Source organism: Amblyomma maculatum, chromosome 6 (assembly GCF_055883805.1).
Source record: "Amblyomma maculatum isolate TAMU_Amacu chromosome 6, ASM5588380v1, whole genome shotgun sequence".
Classification (NCBI taxonomy): Eukaryota; Metazoa; Arthropoda; class Arachnida; order Ixodida; family Ixodidae; genus Amblyomma; species Amblyomma maculatum.
This window is the reverse complement of record NC_139349.1, coordinates 86,205,464-86,223,608: the sequence shown is the minus strand read 5'-3', so window position 1 is coordinate 86,223,608 and position 18,145 is coordinate 86,205,464. Positions and strand designations below refer to the sequence as shown.

General features: G+C 44.4%; 1 protein-coding gene across 1 annotated transcript in view; it reads right to left on the bottom strand.

Annotated features, from left to right (window-relative positions):
• PolE1 (DNA polymerase epsilon catalytic subunit 1) overlaps positions 1–925 on the bottom strand; it is an 83,349-nt gene extending 82,424 nt beyond the window's left edge. The window contains exons 1-2 of the mRNA XM_084607085.1: positions 705–925; positions 483–609 (exon numbers count right to left, since the gene is read on the bottom strand). Coding sequence (XP_084463211.1) covers positions 483–609; positions 705–778 — 201 coding nt within the window. The 5' untranslated portion in view covers positions 779–925. The remainder of the gene's footprint in view (positions 1–482; positions 610–704) is intronic.
• Between the last annotated feature and the right edge of the window lie 17,220 nt (positions 926–18,145).

Sequence of the window (18,145 nt, the reverse complement as noted above, 5' to 3'; positions counted from 1 at the left end):
TGCAGCACACGGAAATAAAATTCGCAGTCAGCAAGGGAACCAGTCACAAAGCCTCTGCTTGCTAATATTTGCTAAAGGCACTGCCAACATCGGCGACCGCTGCGTGAGTGGTCAAGATCGCGTCAAGATCTCGAAATAAATTTTACACAAGTTAACTTTCCTGCTTTCCTCTCTCGCTTGCAAAACCAACTGATGCGTTGTTCACTCCACATTACACTAATTGCGTTGTACAGCATATGTATAAAGTTTTCTAACAAGAGTTACGTAAAGAAAGGCTCCAAGAATTAGTTGGTCACCAATAATCAGCGAAAGTTAATTCGGCATTTCCGACATATATAGGTATTCGAACTATACTTACCTCGACGACATTCAAAGATTTCAATACAAACTACACGTGTGCACAATTCGACAGTATGTAAGTCGAATTTCGTGTCTGATAAGGTACAGTTTCGCATAAATCGAGGGACTCGGCGATCACGTACCGGGTGGATGTTTATTAGCCAGCCGATCCTTTCGGTTCCTTCCCGATGTCTCTCGAAGCCGAACTTGGCATCAATCTCATCATTAAAAAGCGCTTCCTGCAGCCGTCTTTCTGATACATCATCTTTCCTGCAGAGAAAACACACGAACTCGGAAACGCATAAACGAGATCCGTTCGGGAACGGACGGACGGAGAGGCTATGCGGCAAAGGAAATGCGCTCACCCTGCATTCTTGCCGTCTTCACTCCGTTTTGAGAACTTGTCAGGCTTAAAACGACCGCTGTTTTGTAAAACCATAGTTAATAGCTAAAACTGCGCATAGTCAGCGGGAAAAATCGAACGCTATTGGACAGCTGATGAAAAACAACACGCTGCCCCAGGCCCTTTAACAAATCCCGCCAAATTGCGAGCACCCGCCAACAGCCGCCATCGCTATTCCGCAATGGCGCTGCAGGCACTGGCGGCTGCTCGCAGAGAGAACCGAAACTGAAACCACGATAATGGTTCAAAAGTGAATATCGGAATGCGTGAAGAAAGGCTCAGTTTATGCCATGTATAGCTGTGCCCATCCGGTTAACGACAGTTCTGTTTCTATTTTCTGTCATTCGTCCTCTCCAGTGATCTCCCTCGGTGTTCTCGCTTTGTCACCGGATCTGAGAGAAACCAGACGCTGAAAACACGTACGGCGAAGATGGAAGCAAAAGCAAAGCGCTGCGCAGGCGTTTCGATGGAGGCGAAACGAAGAGGCATATGTGTGCTGAGCGATGTCAGTGCACGTTGAAGATCCCCAGGCGGTCGAAATTACTACGGAGCCCTCCACCACTACGGTACCCACGATCATCTCTTCCCTTACGGCGCGGTTTAAATGTCCACAGAACAAATGTGACAGATACTGCTCCTTTCCTTTCTTGTGAACCGATTATTATTATTATTATTATTATTATTATTATTATTATTATTATTATTATTATTATTATTATTATTATTATTATTATTATTATTATTATTAGGCACGAGATGCGATCAGTGGTATGAACACAGCTACACGTTTTCTTTTTTCTTTTTTTCATAGGTAGGTATATTGAAATGCCGGCAACCGATGTTTCAACGGCCTTATGTCCTCTCTGCATTACCCCATTTCGGCCCGTTTATGGTGGGAGGATTGTGCTTCTCCAGCGCACCCCGGGCCTGCTGGACAGCCCATAGTTGCAGTGTGCTTGTACCCTGCATCACACTTTAGTTCGGGCGGGTATGTCCTGGAGGTAACTTCAGTCGGGAACCTGGTACAGTCCCACATGATGTGTCATTCAAAGTATCTAGTAACGTTGATGTCATTGGTCTGCCTGCACACGCCACTCGGATAGATGTCATACCTCATACTCTATCACACCTCTTGGGAATGCCAGTACAAACCTGACCCAACGTTACTAGTGCCATGCCCGACACACGAGCAGTGGGAGGCGGCCCTGACCAGCGACAACCTGGACCAGCAAGCCTGGATTATCCAGCTAGTCCGCAAGTCAGCTGCTGCCAGCGGAGCCCTGGCCTAGGGGCACCGACCACCCAGCTCCTGTGAATTCTTACTGATTATTATGCTCATTAAAAGTTTTCTCTCTCTCTCTCGGATTGAAAAAAAAATGTTCAGCATTTCTCTTTCTTTTTTTTTCAATTGTAGGGTCATCTACAAGAGCCCAATAAATGGCATTTACTTTCGTTACTATCACTTGCTGGTCTTTTTTTTTTTTTTTAATTATCGCTTCGGCTGTTACGTGTCTAAGAAACTGAATGTTTTCAGGTGATGTGGCATTTATTACCAATCTTAAGGGCCCCTGAAACGCCATTTACGGTCATATTTTGATGCTACAGGTGTTTAGAGGTGGTCTTCGTGAGCATTAGGATGATATTCGAAAAGCTCTGCGTGCTAGCTATAATTTACAAATAATTTTTTGAAAATTGCCGCTCACCGCCGAGTAGGGTGACTCACCACCGTGCGCTTTCAGACGCCCAGCCCATGCGACGTCATTGGGGCAAGCGTTATCATTGGCCATGGCCGTACAACGTCACGTGCAATTTTTTGCAATTATAGATTTTAAAATGAGCACTATTCTATCTTGAAGTAATATTTTATTCGTTCGTTATTGTTGTATAATAAAAACAGGTAAGAATTTTGTGCGGATCTTGATGGAAACAGAACCCTTCCGGCCGAGAGAGATCCGTCTGCTCGCAAAAGCACGTGTTGTCCGGTTGTCCCTTTTGAAATCTCGGGATACCAACTGCATGGTGCTGCTTTGTTTCTGGTTCGCAATGGACCACCATTGCTGTGTAGTTGGCTTTAAGCCGAGGACCGAAAAGATGTCACAATGCGACATCGTGTCCCAACAAAGCAAGGTGTCAAGCTGGAAAGCTGGCTCCAACGCATCGGGCTGCATCGTCGGACAAGCGCCAGGAGCTAAGAGTTTATGGCCGCCACTTTTCCCTTGACGCATACGAGTACAATTCCAGTTTGACGCAGCTAACTGGCCTCAACGTGAGACGTCAACGCCTGTAATCCGACGCGTTGCCGACGCAGTTGCTCCCTGGAATGGTAAGTTTTCTGGGTTGTGAGTTATTGTGCAAACCCACGTAACACGGCTCGGAGTCTCGTATGGGAGTGCATGAAACCTAACGCAAGTTTTGCAGGCGCAGATACCTTGAGCGCATTAGGTGGGAAAAACATTGTCGCCTATAAGATGAGATTTCGGCTGCTCTTGCGAGAGGCCCACAACTACAAGTTAAGGCGCTGAAAATGCATGAAAGGGAACTCGCGTCTATGCGCGCGGTACGACCGCGGATTTCCCCATTCCGTGCGCAGTCATCATGCTATAGCTCTTGCTTCCTGGCGTGTTAATTCTGAAAGCGCATAAGGAACGAAAAAGATGATGCGAGCTGCGCACATTGAACCATGAACTAACATACACCAACGTAGGTGATCAGAACTATCGCATTATATAATTTGTTTGGGTATAATGCAGTGGGTTAGGTCGGTCGACTGCTACTGCTGTGCCCAAGGCACAGCGGCCGCTTTTCGACGGAAGCGCAAAGAAGGCGCCCCGTGTACTACATGTGTTGTGCGATCTCAGTCACTGCTGTGCGACGTTGGACCCCATAAACCAAACCGGGCTTATAATAAAAATAAAAAAAAAATAATGCAGCACACTTATAAGAATACAGACCACCTGCCCCCCCCCCCCCCCCCCCCCTTAAAGAAATTCTTATGATTTTATAGTACGTAGAGGAAATGAGGGGCTCGTTATGATACAATAAAAGGAGCCAAAACTCTGAGAGTCCAAGGTAAATGTAGGTTTTTTTTTTCTTTTTACACTTTTGTGGTTGATATTGACCAGAAATAGTCCTGTAATGATTTTAGGAAGGAAGGAAGAAGCTGACGTTGAGAGATTTTATGCGGACCTACAATGCCTTTTAGACTGCACCCCATCATCAGACGTCGTTTTTTTCATAGGAGACTGGAATGCTAAGGTAGGGAGTGAAGAAATATCCAGAATTACAGGCAAGTTCGGTCTTGGTGAGCCAAATGAAGCTGGGCAGAGGCTAGTAGAGTTTTGTCAAGAAAGCAACCTGACCATAGCGAATACTCATTTTCAACAGCACCAGAGGCGCCTAGCTGTACACATGGAGTTCACCAGACGGTCTGTACAGGAATCAGATCGATTATATTATTTGCCCGCAGAGATGGAGAAGTGCTATACAAGCAGTGAAAACAAGGCCTGGGGCCGATTGTGGCACCGATCGTCAGCTTCTTGTTGCCAAAATTAAGCTTCGATTGAGGAAAACGCAGAAACCTAGAAGGCCTTTCAGGTATGATCTGGATCAAATTCCATTAGAATATGCTGTGGAAGTGAGGAATCGATTTCAAGAATTAGATCTAGAAGACAAAGAGCCCGAAGAGATGTGGACTGATGTTCGTGATATAATACAAGAAGTTGCTACTAAGGTAGTTCCAAAGCAAAAGAAATGCAAGAAAGCAAACTGGTTATCTGAAGAGGCTTTGCAAATAGCTGAGGAAAGGAGGATGGCAAAAGTTATGGAGGAAAGAGAAAGATACAAGGTTCTCAATGCGGATTTTCAGAAAATAGCAAGGAGAGATAAGAATGCCTTCCTGAACATACAGTGCTAAGCAGTTGAGGACAACAGCCAATTAAGGAACACTGGAGCTCTGTATAAGACAATCAAAGATATCAAAGGAAGCTTCTGTGCTAAGCTGGGCGTGATAAAGGACAAACGAGGCAAGGACCTCACTGAAGCCTCAGAGATAAAGAAGAGTTGGCAGGAATACACAGAAGAACTGTACAAGAAGGACCCGAATGTGCAAACCCAACATAAGATGGTTGTGATCACTGATCTCGAGCCGGGCATCCTGAAGAGTGAAGTTGGATGGGCCTTAGCCAGCCTTACTAAGAACAAAGCTAGCGGAATTGATGGCATTCCAGCTGAGTTGCTTCAACACCTCAACCATGACGCTGTTAACATTCTGCATACATTATGTCAGAAGATTTGGACAACCCTGCAGTGGCCACAGGATTGGAGGAGGTCAGTTTACATCCCCATTCCAAAGAAAGGCAGTGCCAAAGATTGTTCCAACTACCGCACGATCGCGCTTATTTCGCATGCTAGCAAGGTGATGTTGAAAATCCTCCAAGGTAGGCTGCAGCAGTATGTGGATTGGGAGCTTCCGGACGTGCAAGCTGGGTTTCGCAAGGGCAGAGGAACTAGAGACCAAATTGCCAACCTTCGCTGGATCATGAAAAAAGCAAGAGAGTTCCAGAAACCCATCTACTTCTGCTTTATTGATTATGCGAAAGCGTTTGACTGCGTAGATCACAGCAGATTGTGGCAAGCTCTCCAAGAAATGGGAGTTCCAATTCACCTCATCTGTCTCCTCAGAAACCTGTATGAAGGGCAAGAGGCCACAGTCAGAACTGGGTATGGTCTTACTGATTGGTTTCCGATTGAGAAAGGAGTGAGGCAAGGCTGCATACTGTCGCCCTGCCTATTTAACCTATATGCAGAGTGCATCATGAGGAAGGCTGGTCTGGACGAGTCTTCAGCTGGAGTGAAGATTGCTGGAAAACATATCAACAACCTTAGATATGCGGATGATACCACTTTAATGGCAGAAAGTGAAGTGGAACTCAAGAGACTTCTGATGCGCGTACAAGAAGAGAGTGAGAAGTTTGGGCTTAAACTGAACATTAAAAAGACGAAGATCATGGCGTCTTGCCCTATCAAGTCCTGGAGCATCAATGGACAAGAAGTGGAAGCTGTGACAGATTTTCTCTTCTTGGGCTCCAAGATTACCTCGGAAGGAGACTGCAGCCATGAAATTAGGAGACGCCTGCTTCTGGGAAAGAGAGCAATGGTTAGCCTTGACCGCCTAGTAAAGAGCAGAGACATTAGTCTGCCAACCAAGACCCGTATAACTCGTGCTATGGTCTTTCCAGTTGTGATGTATGGATGCGAGAGTTGGACTGTGAAAAAGGCTGACCGCCGAAGAATTGACGCGTTTGAATTGTGGTGCTGGCGAAGACTCTTTAGAGTTCCTTGGACTGCCAGAAGATCAAATCAGTCGATATTGTCGACCATAAACCCTGACTTCTCATTGGAGGGTCAAATTCTAAAGCTCAAGCTCAGCTACTTTGGTCATCTGATGAGAAGAGAGGAGTTTCTAGAGAAAGATTTGATGTTGGGAAAGGTTGAGGGTTGCCGGAGAAGGGGCAGGCAGCGAACGCGATGGTTAGATGGCATCCTCGAGGCACTGCAGATGAAGTTATGTGATGTTAGGAAGATAGTGAGAGACCGGAAAGCGTGGCGTGACATGGTCCATAGGGTCACGAAGAGTCGGACACGACTGAACGACTGAACTGAACTGAGAAGGAAAAGTAACATGCGGTACACAGATAAAAAAAAAAGATATCCCCTATTTTTACCTTTGACTCGCAGACTGTTAATTGGCTCCTTTCATTCTCATTCATGTGCAGAATAATGAAACCAGCATAGCCATTAACGCTATGTTGATTACGCACAAGTTTCCTTTCTTTTCCTAGCATGGCAAACTATCATTGCCAGGAAGCCGAAAGACTTCAACGCTACACAAGTTTCCACTGGACAGGTTAGCACTGTGATCACGGCATTAAAAAACACGTGCATACACTTAAATTTAGGCTGCATATATAACTTTGAAATATGTTGCACACATATATGATGGATCTAGTGCTTAAAGCTGTATAAACTAGTACGACTGTAGCTATGTCTTTGTGCTTTCATGTAGTTATGTGTTCAACTATCGCTTGAGGCACCTACTGGAACTGATCCAAATACCACAGCTCTTCCTGTAGAGATGTGAATATTCTGGATGGTTCATTTTGTCGATTGGATGATGCAAGTCTTTTGACATATGAGTATGTAAGTGTTAATTTTCAGCTGTACTGAACAGCTTTGCAATGTATTGCATATTATGGCTCTATTGCACGAGTACATAAGCTATGCAAATTAGTACAACTGATATGTCTTCATGTGCTTCCATGCACATGTTCTACCATCGCTTGAGAAACCTTCTGGAAGCAATTCAAATGTTTTAGCTCTTCCTGTAGAGGTGAGATTATTTTGGAGTTAAAATAGTTCATTTTGTTCAGTGGATGATGCAAGGCTTTGGTGTGCACTGGCGCACCCAGAAAAGAAACTCGAAGCATATATATTAACTGGATTAACATGCGAGACCCGACATTCAAAAATAGTGAGCTGCTGGATTGGTTCATGAAACACTACCCTGCATTGTGTCTTTTTTGTTCGTGCTGCTAATATGCCTCAAAATTTTGGTGAGATCTTGAAACTCAACAAACAGTTTGTCTGTGCACATTTTTTAGATATATCAGCTCTCCAGTTCAGTTCAGGCGTTCAGTCGTGTCCGACTCTTCGTGACCCTATGGACCATGTCACGCCACGCTTTCTGGTCTCTCACTATCTTCTTAACATCACATAGCTTCATCTGCAATGCCTCGAGAATGCCATCTAACCATCGCATTCGCTGCCTACCCCTTCTCCGGCGACCCTCAACCTTTCCCAACATCAAATCTTTCTCCAGCGACTCCTCTCTTCTCATCAGATGACCAAAGTAGCTGAGCTTTAACTTTAAAATTTGACCCTCCAATGAGCAGTCAGGGTTTATGGTCGACAATATCGACTGATTTGATCTTCTGGCAGTCCAAGGAACTCTTAAGAGTCTTCGCCAGCACCACAATTCAAACGCGTCAATTCTTCGGCGGTCAGCCTTTTTCACAGTCCAACTCTCGCATCCATACATCACAACTGGAAAGACCATAGCACGGGTTATACGAATCTTGGTTGGCAGACTAATGTCTCTGCTCTTTACTAGGCGGTCAAGGCTAACCATTGCTCTCTTTCCCAGAAGCAGGCGTCTCCTAATTTCATGGCTGCAGTCTCCTTCCGAGGTAATCTTGGCGCCCAAGAACAGAAAATCTGTCACAGCTTCCACTTCTTGTCCATTGATGCTCCAGGACTTGATAGGGCAAGACGCCATGATCTTCGTCTTTTTAATGTTCAGTTTAAGCCCAAACTTCTCACTCTCTTCTTGTACGCGCATCAGAAGTCTCTTGAGTTCCACTTTACTTTCTGCCATTAAAGTGGTATCATCCGCATATCTAAGGTTGTTGATACGTTTTCCAGCAATCTTCACTCCAGCTGAAGACTCGTCCAGACCGGCCTTTCTCATGATGCACTCTGCATATAGGTTAAATAGGCAGGGCGACAGTATGCAGCCTTGCCTCACCCCTTTCTCAATCGGAAACCAATCAGTAAGACCATGCCCAGTTCTGACTGTGGCCTCTTGCCCTTCATAAAGGTTCCTGAGGAGACAGATGAAGTGAATTGGAACTCCCATCTCTTGGAGAGCTTGCCACAATCTGCTGTGATCTACGCAGTCAAACGCTTTCGCATAATCAATAAAGCAGAAGTAAATGGGTTTCTGGAACTCTCTTGCTTTTTCCATGATCCAGCGAAGGTTGGCAATTTGGTCTCTAGTTCCTCTGCCCTTGCGAAACCCAGCTTGCACGTCCAGAAGCTCCCGATCCACATACTGCTGCAGCCTACCTTGCAGGATTTTTAACATCACCTTGCTAGCATGCGAAATAAGCGCGATCGTGCGGTAGTTGGAACAATCTTTGGCACTGCCTTTCTTTGGAATGGGGATGTAAACTGACCTCCTCCAATCCTGTGGCCACTGCAGGGTTGTCCAAATCTTTTGACATAATGTATGCAGTGTGTTAACAGCGTCGTGGTTGAGGTTTTGAAGCAACTCAGCTGGAATACCATCAATTCCGCTAGCTTTGTTCATTAGCAAGGCTGGCTAAGGCCCATTCAACTTCACTCTTCAGGATGCCCGGCTCGAGATCAGTAATCACAACCGTCCTATGTTGGGTTTGCACATCCGGGTCCTTCTTGTACAGTTCTTCTGTGTATTCCTGCCACCTCTTCTTTATCTCTGAGGCTTCAGTGAGGTCCTTGCCTCGTTTGTGCTTTATCACGCCCAGCTTAGCACAGAAGCTTCCTTTGATATCTATGATTGTCTTATACAGAGCTCTTGTGTTCCTTAATTGGCTGTTGTCCTCAACTGCTTGACACTGTATGTTCAGGAAGGCATTCTTATCTCTCCTTGCTATTTTCTGAAAATCTGCATTGAGAACCTTGCATCTTTCTCTTTCCCCCATACCTTTTGCCATCCTCCTTTCCTCAGATATTTGCAAAGCCTCTTCAGATAACCAGTTTGCTTTTTTGCATTTCTTTTGCTTTGGAACTACCTTAGTAGCAACTTCTTGTATTATATCACGAACATCAGTCCACATCTCTTCGGGCTCTTTGTCTTCTAGATCTAATTCTTGAAATCGATTCCTCACTTCCACAGCATACTCTAATGGAATCTGATCCAGATCATACCTGAAAGGCCTTCTAGTTTTCTGCGTTTTCCTCAATCGAAGCTTAATTTTGGCAACAAGAAGCTGATGATCGGTGCCACAATCGGCCCCAGGCCTTGTTTTTACTGCTTGTATAGCGCTTCTCCATCTCTGCCGGCAAATACTTTCAGAATATTTGTGCATGTGTAGCAGGTTCACAATGTTTGCATTTTGTTATGGGCAGTTCACTTTATACAGCACCTGAAAACGAAAGCATGAAAAAGTTCAAATCTGTAACCATCACTATAGCATTTATGAATATCTATCTGTAGGAAACATCGCAAGCGCAGCCTTCAGCTACTCGCACGCATACTGTGGCAACACAGACAACATGGGAGCACCGTTCTGTTGGCAAGTCATTATTGATAAAGCTGTAGTAGAGTTACGAAAAGGCATTAAAGAGAGCTATGTGATTGATTACATTAAACGTAGACGGGGTGCTTACCGACAATTCTAAATATACGAAATGTTTCCAGGTACACAGGTGTCTATCGGACTAAAACGTCTTGTCAACACAAAGGTTCAAACAGAAAAGTCTCCTACCAGAGAAGCCAGGGTAGAGGCCAACCAGGGAGCCTGTACGGCTAGGAATACACACCTAGCTGCAGCGGTACTTGATCCGCTACCCCCTGCAGCAGGGCACTTTCAACCTTCTCATGGCTCAACAGCCATCCCGATGGAAGTGGATGAATCTCTGTGCATTAAGACTACAACAAGCTGATAACTGCAGACAGGGACATCAGTTATGTGCTGCCGTTTGATGCCAGCTTCTGCAGGTAATGGTATTTCCGCTTCACCAGAGTCTCATTACTTAAAACCAAAAGCCCCAGCTACAGACAGCCATGATATTGTGTATTAGAGTGAAAAACTAGATAGCTTGCACTTATTCAAGCTAGCTCAATGACATACCAAGTAGTATGTAAGTGGGAGCATACAAGTATTCAAGATTTTCTAGTTTAGTTCATCTTTATTGAAAAACAGCATAAAAGCAGATGTCAAACGAAGAAAGATAAGTATAGTGCATTTTTAGTGTGTACATAAATTTCCTTGTCCTTGTCTGTGTTGTTTCTCCTTTGAAATGAATGTCACCCAACTTTCTATCTACTGCAACAGGGTCAAGCAGTGCATGTTCACAATTATTTCAGCCAAATCAGATGCAGACTTGAACTTTCAAATATCATGCAGTTCCAAAAATAATGTTATAAAGTTCATCTAAAGCCCTCGCTAGCTTCCTTCTTGGAGTGTTTCAAAGACAGGATCAAGACTGCAATGCCCCACAGTGCATGGGATCGAGGGCTCGGCCGCAATATAGGAAATGTAGTTTTGCACGTTGTGAACAAACAAGCACATAACATGGTGGTGACGTAGCATCTATGTCATAGCCTCCTTCCTGGTTCTTGGGAGTGTGCATGTTGGGATGTGAAGAATTGATGCGAGATGGAAGAAGGAGTCATGAAGTCTTCTTCTGTGCGGGACGTTCATGGTGGGGCCAAGAAGCAGAAGAGGGAGTTGAAATATATCTGAATTATGGCATTACATACGCATCATGTAAATAAGTGAACAAAATGCAAAGCTGGGAGCTTGATTTGAAAAGGGCCTATACCGGGCTACGGTAGCTTCATTGGGAAGTGCTCGGTACACTTTCCTGTGGTCTGGTATTTCCTGCTGTCACTGGCAGCACATTAGAACAGAACTTTTTCAGCTACCTTTGTGCATTTTCTGGCCATGCCAGGCAAGAAAATTTGTCATTTCAACTCTGTTCATTGGGCAAAAAAAAAACAAAACAAAAAAACTACGAGATACATAGATGCGACATATATGCTACATCACCTATGTGTCACATGTTCACTCGTTCACAACCTGCAAAAGTACCCTCCCCATGACACAGTCCATTTGAGTGACACCGTTCATAACTATCATACATGACTTGACATGAGTAAGGATGTGGTAATGCTCACAACGAGTCAACGAATATTGCCTTGAGTCTTTAGAGGCCATGGCTCATACATACCTTGCACACCATTCATCTCGGGCGTGGTGTTAGGATATTCACAGTTGCTTCAGGTAGCAAAAGGGTAGTTTTTCTTAGTATAATGTGGTCATGTTGTGTTTGCCTAGTGTACATTAGTGCTGTCTTCAGAGCTACCATGGAGCCATCACTTGCACTTTGCTGTTTTATTTTACAAAAACATTTGAGCAAGTCACTAAGATGCACAAGGATATTTGAATCTGTTGTGAAAAAAATATAAGTTGCATAACCCTAAATTCTACCTAATTTACCATGGTATTTTTCTGTTTCCTGACGATAGAACAAAACAAAAAAAACTGCATACCTACTTTCAACTTTGACAGCAGCTTTATTTAGCACATTTTACAACCAGCACATTCTGAGATGAACATCTACGACTGCCACATATTAGTTCATAATATTAACAATCACATAGCACCAATCGCTAATGTCATTGCACTTCTTTTTAAGCGACCATCAAGATGCCTTTCTTAAGCACGGCTTCAAGCTTTTCATGGGACCTTTAATGTATGCAGCTTGTGCGCTGTTTACTGCATAGTGATCACCAATCCATAAACATCAGAGTCCGTATTCCGCGTTTGTGTCGTTTAAAGTGCCGCTATCTCCCTGACCTCAAGTCATATGACTGGTGGAAACACTGGAACCGGATGTCAGTTTTATTGTCACCACTTCCTGTTCCGGCACTTCAACAAAGATGAATCAAGGTCAGGGAGATAGATAGACTAAACTTTAATGTCCAACAGATAAGGTGATCTACCTACCCCCGACACGCAGGTCAGGGGTCGGGTGCCGCCGCCTCAGATGCAGCTGGCTGAGAAGTCTTGGGTCCCAGCAGCCTCTTCAGCCAGAGTTTTTTCCAGGGACCAGAGATAGCGACACTTTCGATAACGACGCAAACTCGGAATACGGACCTAGTTGCGACTATAGGCGCCTTTAAAGCCTGTTAGTACTTACCCAAATATACTGCCAACTAAACAGCTAAGGTGGAAAACAGACCCTTGTATATAGCCTTCCTGGACAAAAATGGGGCATAAGGCAACGTAGACAGGGGACTCCTCCCAGTAAAAAAAAAAAAAAAGAAATGAATCGGTCGTAAGATTTAATTGGTTCTGCCAATCCCAAATGGCTTGACCAATGGGTCCTGTCCAACCCAACTGGTTTATTCACTCCCAATCAGGAGGTCCAATTGGTATCTCCACTTCCAATTGGGATGCCCAATTGGTTTTTTCACTTCCATTTGGGAGCCACGAAACCAATTGGGCTTCCAACTGGACTTCCCATTGGAATTCTAACTGATCCAAACAGAACGTTCCCAAGTCCAAGCATGATATCCTTGATTGAGATATGCGCATATATATAAATATCTCTGTAAAAGTATAAGTGAAAAATTTAAGTTCTTATAAAAAGTATTTGCCGCTTAATCTTCCCAACCGATTTTATCGTGCCCACCACCTCAGTGCGGGCATAACTAAGACGTAATGCATGCTTGTCTTTCATGATTTCTGTGAGAACTTGTAATTTCAATTCACTTGTATAAAGTTGCACTCCTACAGCTCCTCCAAAAAAGGTCGAAATTGAATTTCTGTTTTTTTCAGCTATGCGAGGTTAAACCATTTGAACTCAATAGGTATACCATTTGTGTTCAATTGGTGAACTATTTGATGGGTGACCAATTATTTCGAACTAGAAGCACCAATTCATATCAAATGGTCGGGCCCAATGGGTGGCAAATACACAGTTGGTTGGCCAATTCATTTCAAATGGAAAATTTCCAATTAGACCCATTGGTTTCTTTTTACTGGGCTGTGGAACATACTAAAACATGAAAGTGTTGGTCATAATTGATAGGATTTCCTACAGGAAGTATATCCGAATAATTTGGAAATTACATGGGAAAATAGAAGTACAAAAACCATTGACATGTGCAAGGGATGAGGACAAGGTTAATAGAAAAAGAACAAATTCCTTACGCTTTCGCTTCCAAAAAACATGCACCCAGAGTATCATCATATGCTAGACGAGTGGCAAGGAGCAAGAAGATGAGTGCTATTCAAGAGGAGCCTTCTTCGTGGATGCTGCAGGTCCTGTAAAGGAAATATAGTATCAACCATCTCAGCTGTGGACGGGCTTTCAGTTCGTACTGGGGAAACACTGGCTATGGAAGAAGTGGCGATAGCCCTAGTTGGGATGCACTCTGCATCAAAATACATTGCAACAGATTCCCATGCAGCTCATAGAAACCATATGCATATATTTGCGAGCACTTACAAGGCACCATTTTCACCCACTCAGCAAGATTCTGGATGAGAGGCCGGTCTGCAGATTTACAAGTGCACTCCGCTGCCATCAGTCGCAAGTACCGACAGGATATGCCCTCCCATATCGTCCCGCCCAACCACCATGGACGATGGATAAACCTTTGGTGCACCTTCGTGTTCCCGGAATACTAAAGAAATCAATGGTGCCAATTAGTGGACTCAAACAACTTACTCTGGCGCACATCTGGTCAGAATATCCTAATTATATTCACATATACACCGATGGATCTGTGTCAGCACAGGCATCCGCTACAGCTGTGGTCATACCAGCTCAGAAAACGACTCTGCATTTCCTTTTGGGACATAACTCTATATCAACTGCTGCTGAACTTGTAGCCATTTGGGAATCTATTCGCTACATATTTGGGGAACCACCTCAAAAATGGTGTATATTCACGGACTCAAAGACTGCATTACAAATTTTGGAAAACTTCTTACGCCACACTGCCTATCAGTCCCTGGCACTAAACATTATGGAGCTCCTCACATCTGCCCAGCTGCAAGGCCACATGATAATTTTTCAATGGATCCCTGCCCACTGCGGGCTCCATGGGAATGAACAGGCCGATGTTGAAGCAAAAAGCGCACTCATCAATGGCCTCCAAACAGCTGTGCCTTTTTCAAGAGCAGATATGACGTGCCTTCTTACGAGTTGTATGAATAATGCTACAGCAGCTTACTGGGCCCAGCCAGATGCTCGACACATTCGTCTAAGAAGGCTCGATCGAACATTGAAATTTTATGTTCCGCGTGATATTCCGCGTCATCAGGCATGCTTGCTACATAGACTTCGTTTAAACGTGGCTTTCACGCGCAAGTACTTACGTTTAGTTGGACAGATGGACTCGCCAGAATTTTCAACTTGTGGCATCCCAGAGACTGTGGACCATGTAATATTGATGTGCCCAGCGTATGCGTGCGAAAGAAGCGTGCTATCCGCTTCCTTGAAGCGTTTGGACAAGAGGCCTCTCTCCGAGGAACTGCTGCTGGGTGCTTGGCAGGACAAGGGGAAGGGTGTCCAGGCAGTGCGTGCTCTTTGCCGTTTTTTGTGCGCCAGCGGACTTAATTCATGCCTGTAAAGCAAGCTACTGTCTATATATGTATTTCATATGCCTTCTCCCACATCGTCATCCATCATGACCTTCTTTCTTCTTTCCTTCCCCAGTGCAGAGTAGCAGGCCAGATTTGAATTATTCCGGCCAACCTCTCTGCCTTTTCTTTTCGATAAATCCGTTTATCTATATGCTTGGCAGACTATATCGCTGCTAGCCTGCAAAATTTTGAATCTGTGTAGGGCTTCAGCTGCACGGAAGGAGCTGATATGGGTGCCAGGTCACCAGCAAGTTGAAGGAAACGAGCGCATACATGCTTTGGCCCGAGCTTTTCTTCCCCGGAATCCTTCTATGTCCTCCTTTACTGATTCAAGCTCCCCCTCTCCATTGACCATATATTATTACAGCATTTGCGTCTTGAGAGCAGACATTCCCAAGGCTTGCCAACGGTCTAAATAAATCAGAAGAGTGCCACCTTCGAAGGCTACAAACTATGTCTTAATATTCCAGCTTCCCTCTCCATTGACCATATATTATTACAGCATTTGCGTCTTGAGAGCAGACATTCCCAAGGCTTGCCAACGGTCTAAATAAATCAGAAGAGTGCCACCTTCGAAGGCTACAAACTATGTCTTAATATTCCAGCTTTGCTTCAAGCCATTGAGCCAGATTCCTTTTTAGTACAGTGCAAATTTTGTGGCGAGAAGGCAAACTTATACCACATGGTATGTATGGGCTTGTCAGAAAAATAGTAGTATTGAGATAAAAAATTTGAGATCACTGCAGAATCTGCACTGGAGAAATGCGTAAGTCTGAACGTTGATGTGTTGTCAGTGAGATGTATCAGCGGGATTCTGCGAGTGACAGATACTGCGCCATTCCTTTCCTGTAAGCCAATTATAGAATAATGCCGGTGTAATGTGTTCAAAAGAACGCCAAGGGGCATTCCACTGAGACACGTGACCGGAAACTCAGAAACGAAACTGGAAGTTGGCTGGCGGCCATTTTGGCCCCCAAATACATGTTCAGTTGGCTCTAATTAATTACCTAATTAACCCACAACCATTTTCTCACTTGCACACCTTTTCTCGACACCCTATCCAATGGCACCATCCTTTTTCCGGTATACCAACTAGTTCCTCTTTTACAACTCCGACAAAGCCACGCCCATGCGAAACCCGCCTACATAGCGATACAATGCTTACACATTAATAAATCAGCCAACATGGGAGGGCTAGGAGGCGGCCCTGTCCAGCTCAGACCTCGAAGAATGAGGCCTCATCGACAGAGCACGGACAGTGGCTTTCACCAGCGATGTGCTGGACTAGGGACCCTATCCACCTTCCTCTTGTCTAAACGTTGTGGCTATAATAGATGCATCATCATGTCCTCTATCACCACTGCTGTCCATGCTTGATAGGATAAACATAGAAAGAAGGCTACTACAAGTAATCTAGGTTTCAAACAATCGTACGGATTAAGCAAACGGTTGTAGAGCAGCAGCTCCCCGTCTAATATGTATGCCGATGAAACTGTACTGTTAACAGAAATACAGGACGACTTGCAAATTCCAGTTAATTCTTGCAGAGCCGAAGAAGATGCTCTAGGCTTCTGGTTTAGTCCAATTAGGTCAGGTCTCATGATTTTCAATGGTTCAACCAATCACGCGTGCTTAAAATACAAGGCCATGGTATAAACAGGGTATGGGTAAAAGAGCTTATATAAAGGCAAAAAGGTACTGGGATAATGAAACATAGGGCACTGGTGGGGTACAACAGGTGTGAGCTGCTGAGGGGTATTTGAAAAGGCCAGAATAATGGTTCCAGGGCTCATCTCTGGGAATGAGGTTTTGTGCCTAAAGGCAGAGGTACAGTCAAGATTAGAAATGAATCAGAGAGCTGTTGTATGATTAGCTCTAGGAGTACATGGCAAAACCACAAATGCGGTGGTACAGGGAGATAAGAGCTGGGCATATTTCAAAGCACAGATAGCTGAGGGAAAAGAAGCAGAGTGTGGAACCATATCGAATTTGAAAAAGGAGACCAGAAAGGAATCTGATAATTAAGAGGCTTTTTCGAGCTTGATCAGGGTGCCTACACACAGCTACAAATAGGAATTTTCGAGATGACACACGTGCAGTATGTGGGAAATGCTTAGAAAGAAATTGAACATTCATCCATCCAGAATCCATTAAGATATTGATCACACACTGTCGCACTCCCCGAGGCCCTCATGTTTAGCCATACCAGTGGTCAGGTGAATGAATCTACAGAGCAGGTTAGCAAAAAACTATTAAAAGACTGGCAGCTGAAAAAGCAACAAGGTGACATAAGGTTAGAAGTGTAAAAATAAACATTTTTAGCAAATGAAATGCTGAAGCAGTTGGCCAGTTTACATTAACACTCAAGGCATAAAAAGAAAAGGCTGAGCATGATGGAAACTACTAAATGAACTCTACTTGGGCTACAGTTGTCCATCAGTCCGTCTGCCCAATAACTGACAAACATGGGCAGTTGGTCAATAACTGTTGTTCCTCCTGTTCCTATGGGAAGTTTTTCAATTGGTAATATTAAAGAGCTTTGAATATGAATGTGGTGCTCCAGCGAACTCGAGAATAAGAACGTCAATGAAATCAGAAGCAAAACCATATATCTCAGCTGCCACGCACCCCACTGTCTGCAATTCATTTGTTGCCGACAGTAAGCCTCGCACACCCTTTGAAACAAATACACAATCTACATCACAATTTCATTGGTCTGAACAGCTTCAAGGCTTTATGCTTTGAAAAAATTCTAGAGGTCACTTTGGACCACTGAAGTGTGATGAGGCGAAAGCCATTACAGCGTGGTGGATCCTAGCCCTCCACTACAGTGCCTCTCCCTCTTCTTTCACTCCCACCTTCCTTTATGCCATGGTACATATGTCCCTGGAGAATTGTGACAGATACGCCTTTTCTATCCTGCAAATCAATTTGAAATGCTGCCAATGCCTGCTGTACTAACGCCTCCTAGACATTTGGGTCTGTTTCTGTTTGCTGTGTGGTGCGATGTTACAGGAAGTGCCAAATGAAAGGCACGGCACGGACACCTGGATTGGATGCCTGGTGGGGTCAGCTTCGTCTATGCATGAATCGCCTGGTGACGTCACGACCAGTTGTGACGGTACATCGCTCGCCCCTTGTCGAACACAACCAGCATTTCAATGAACACATCAAACTTCACTGCCATTCTATAATTCATTTA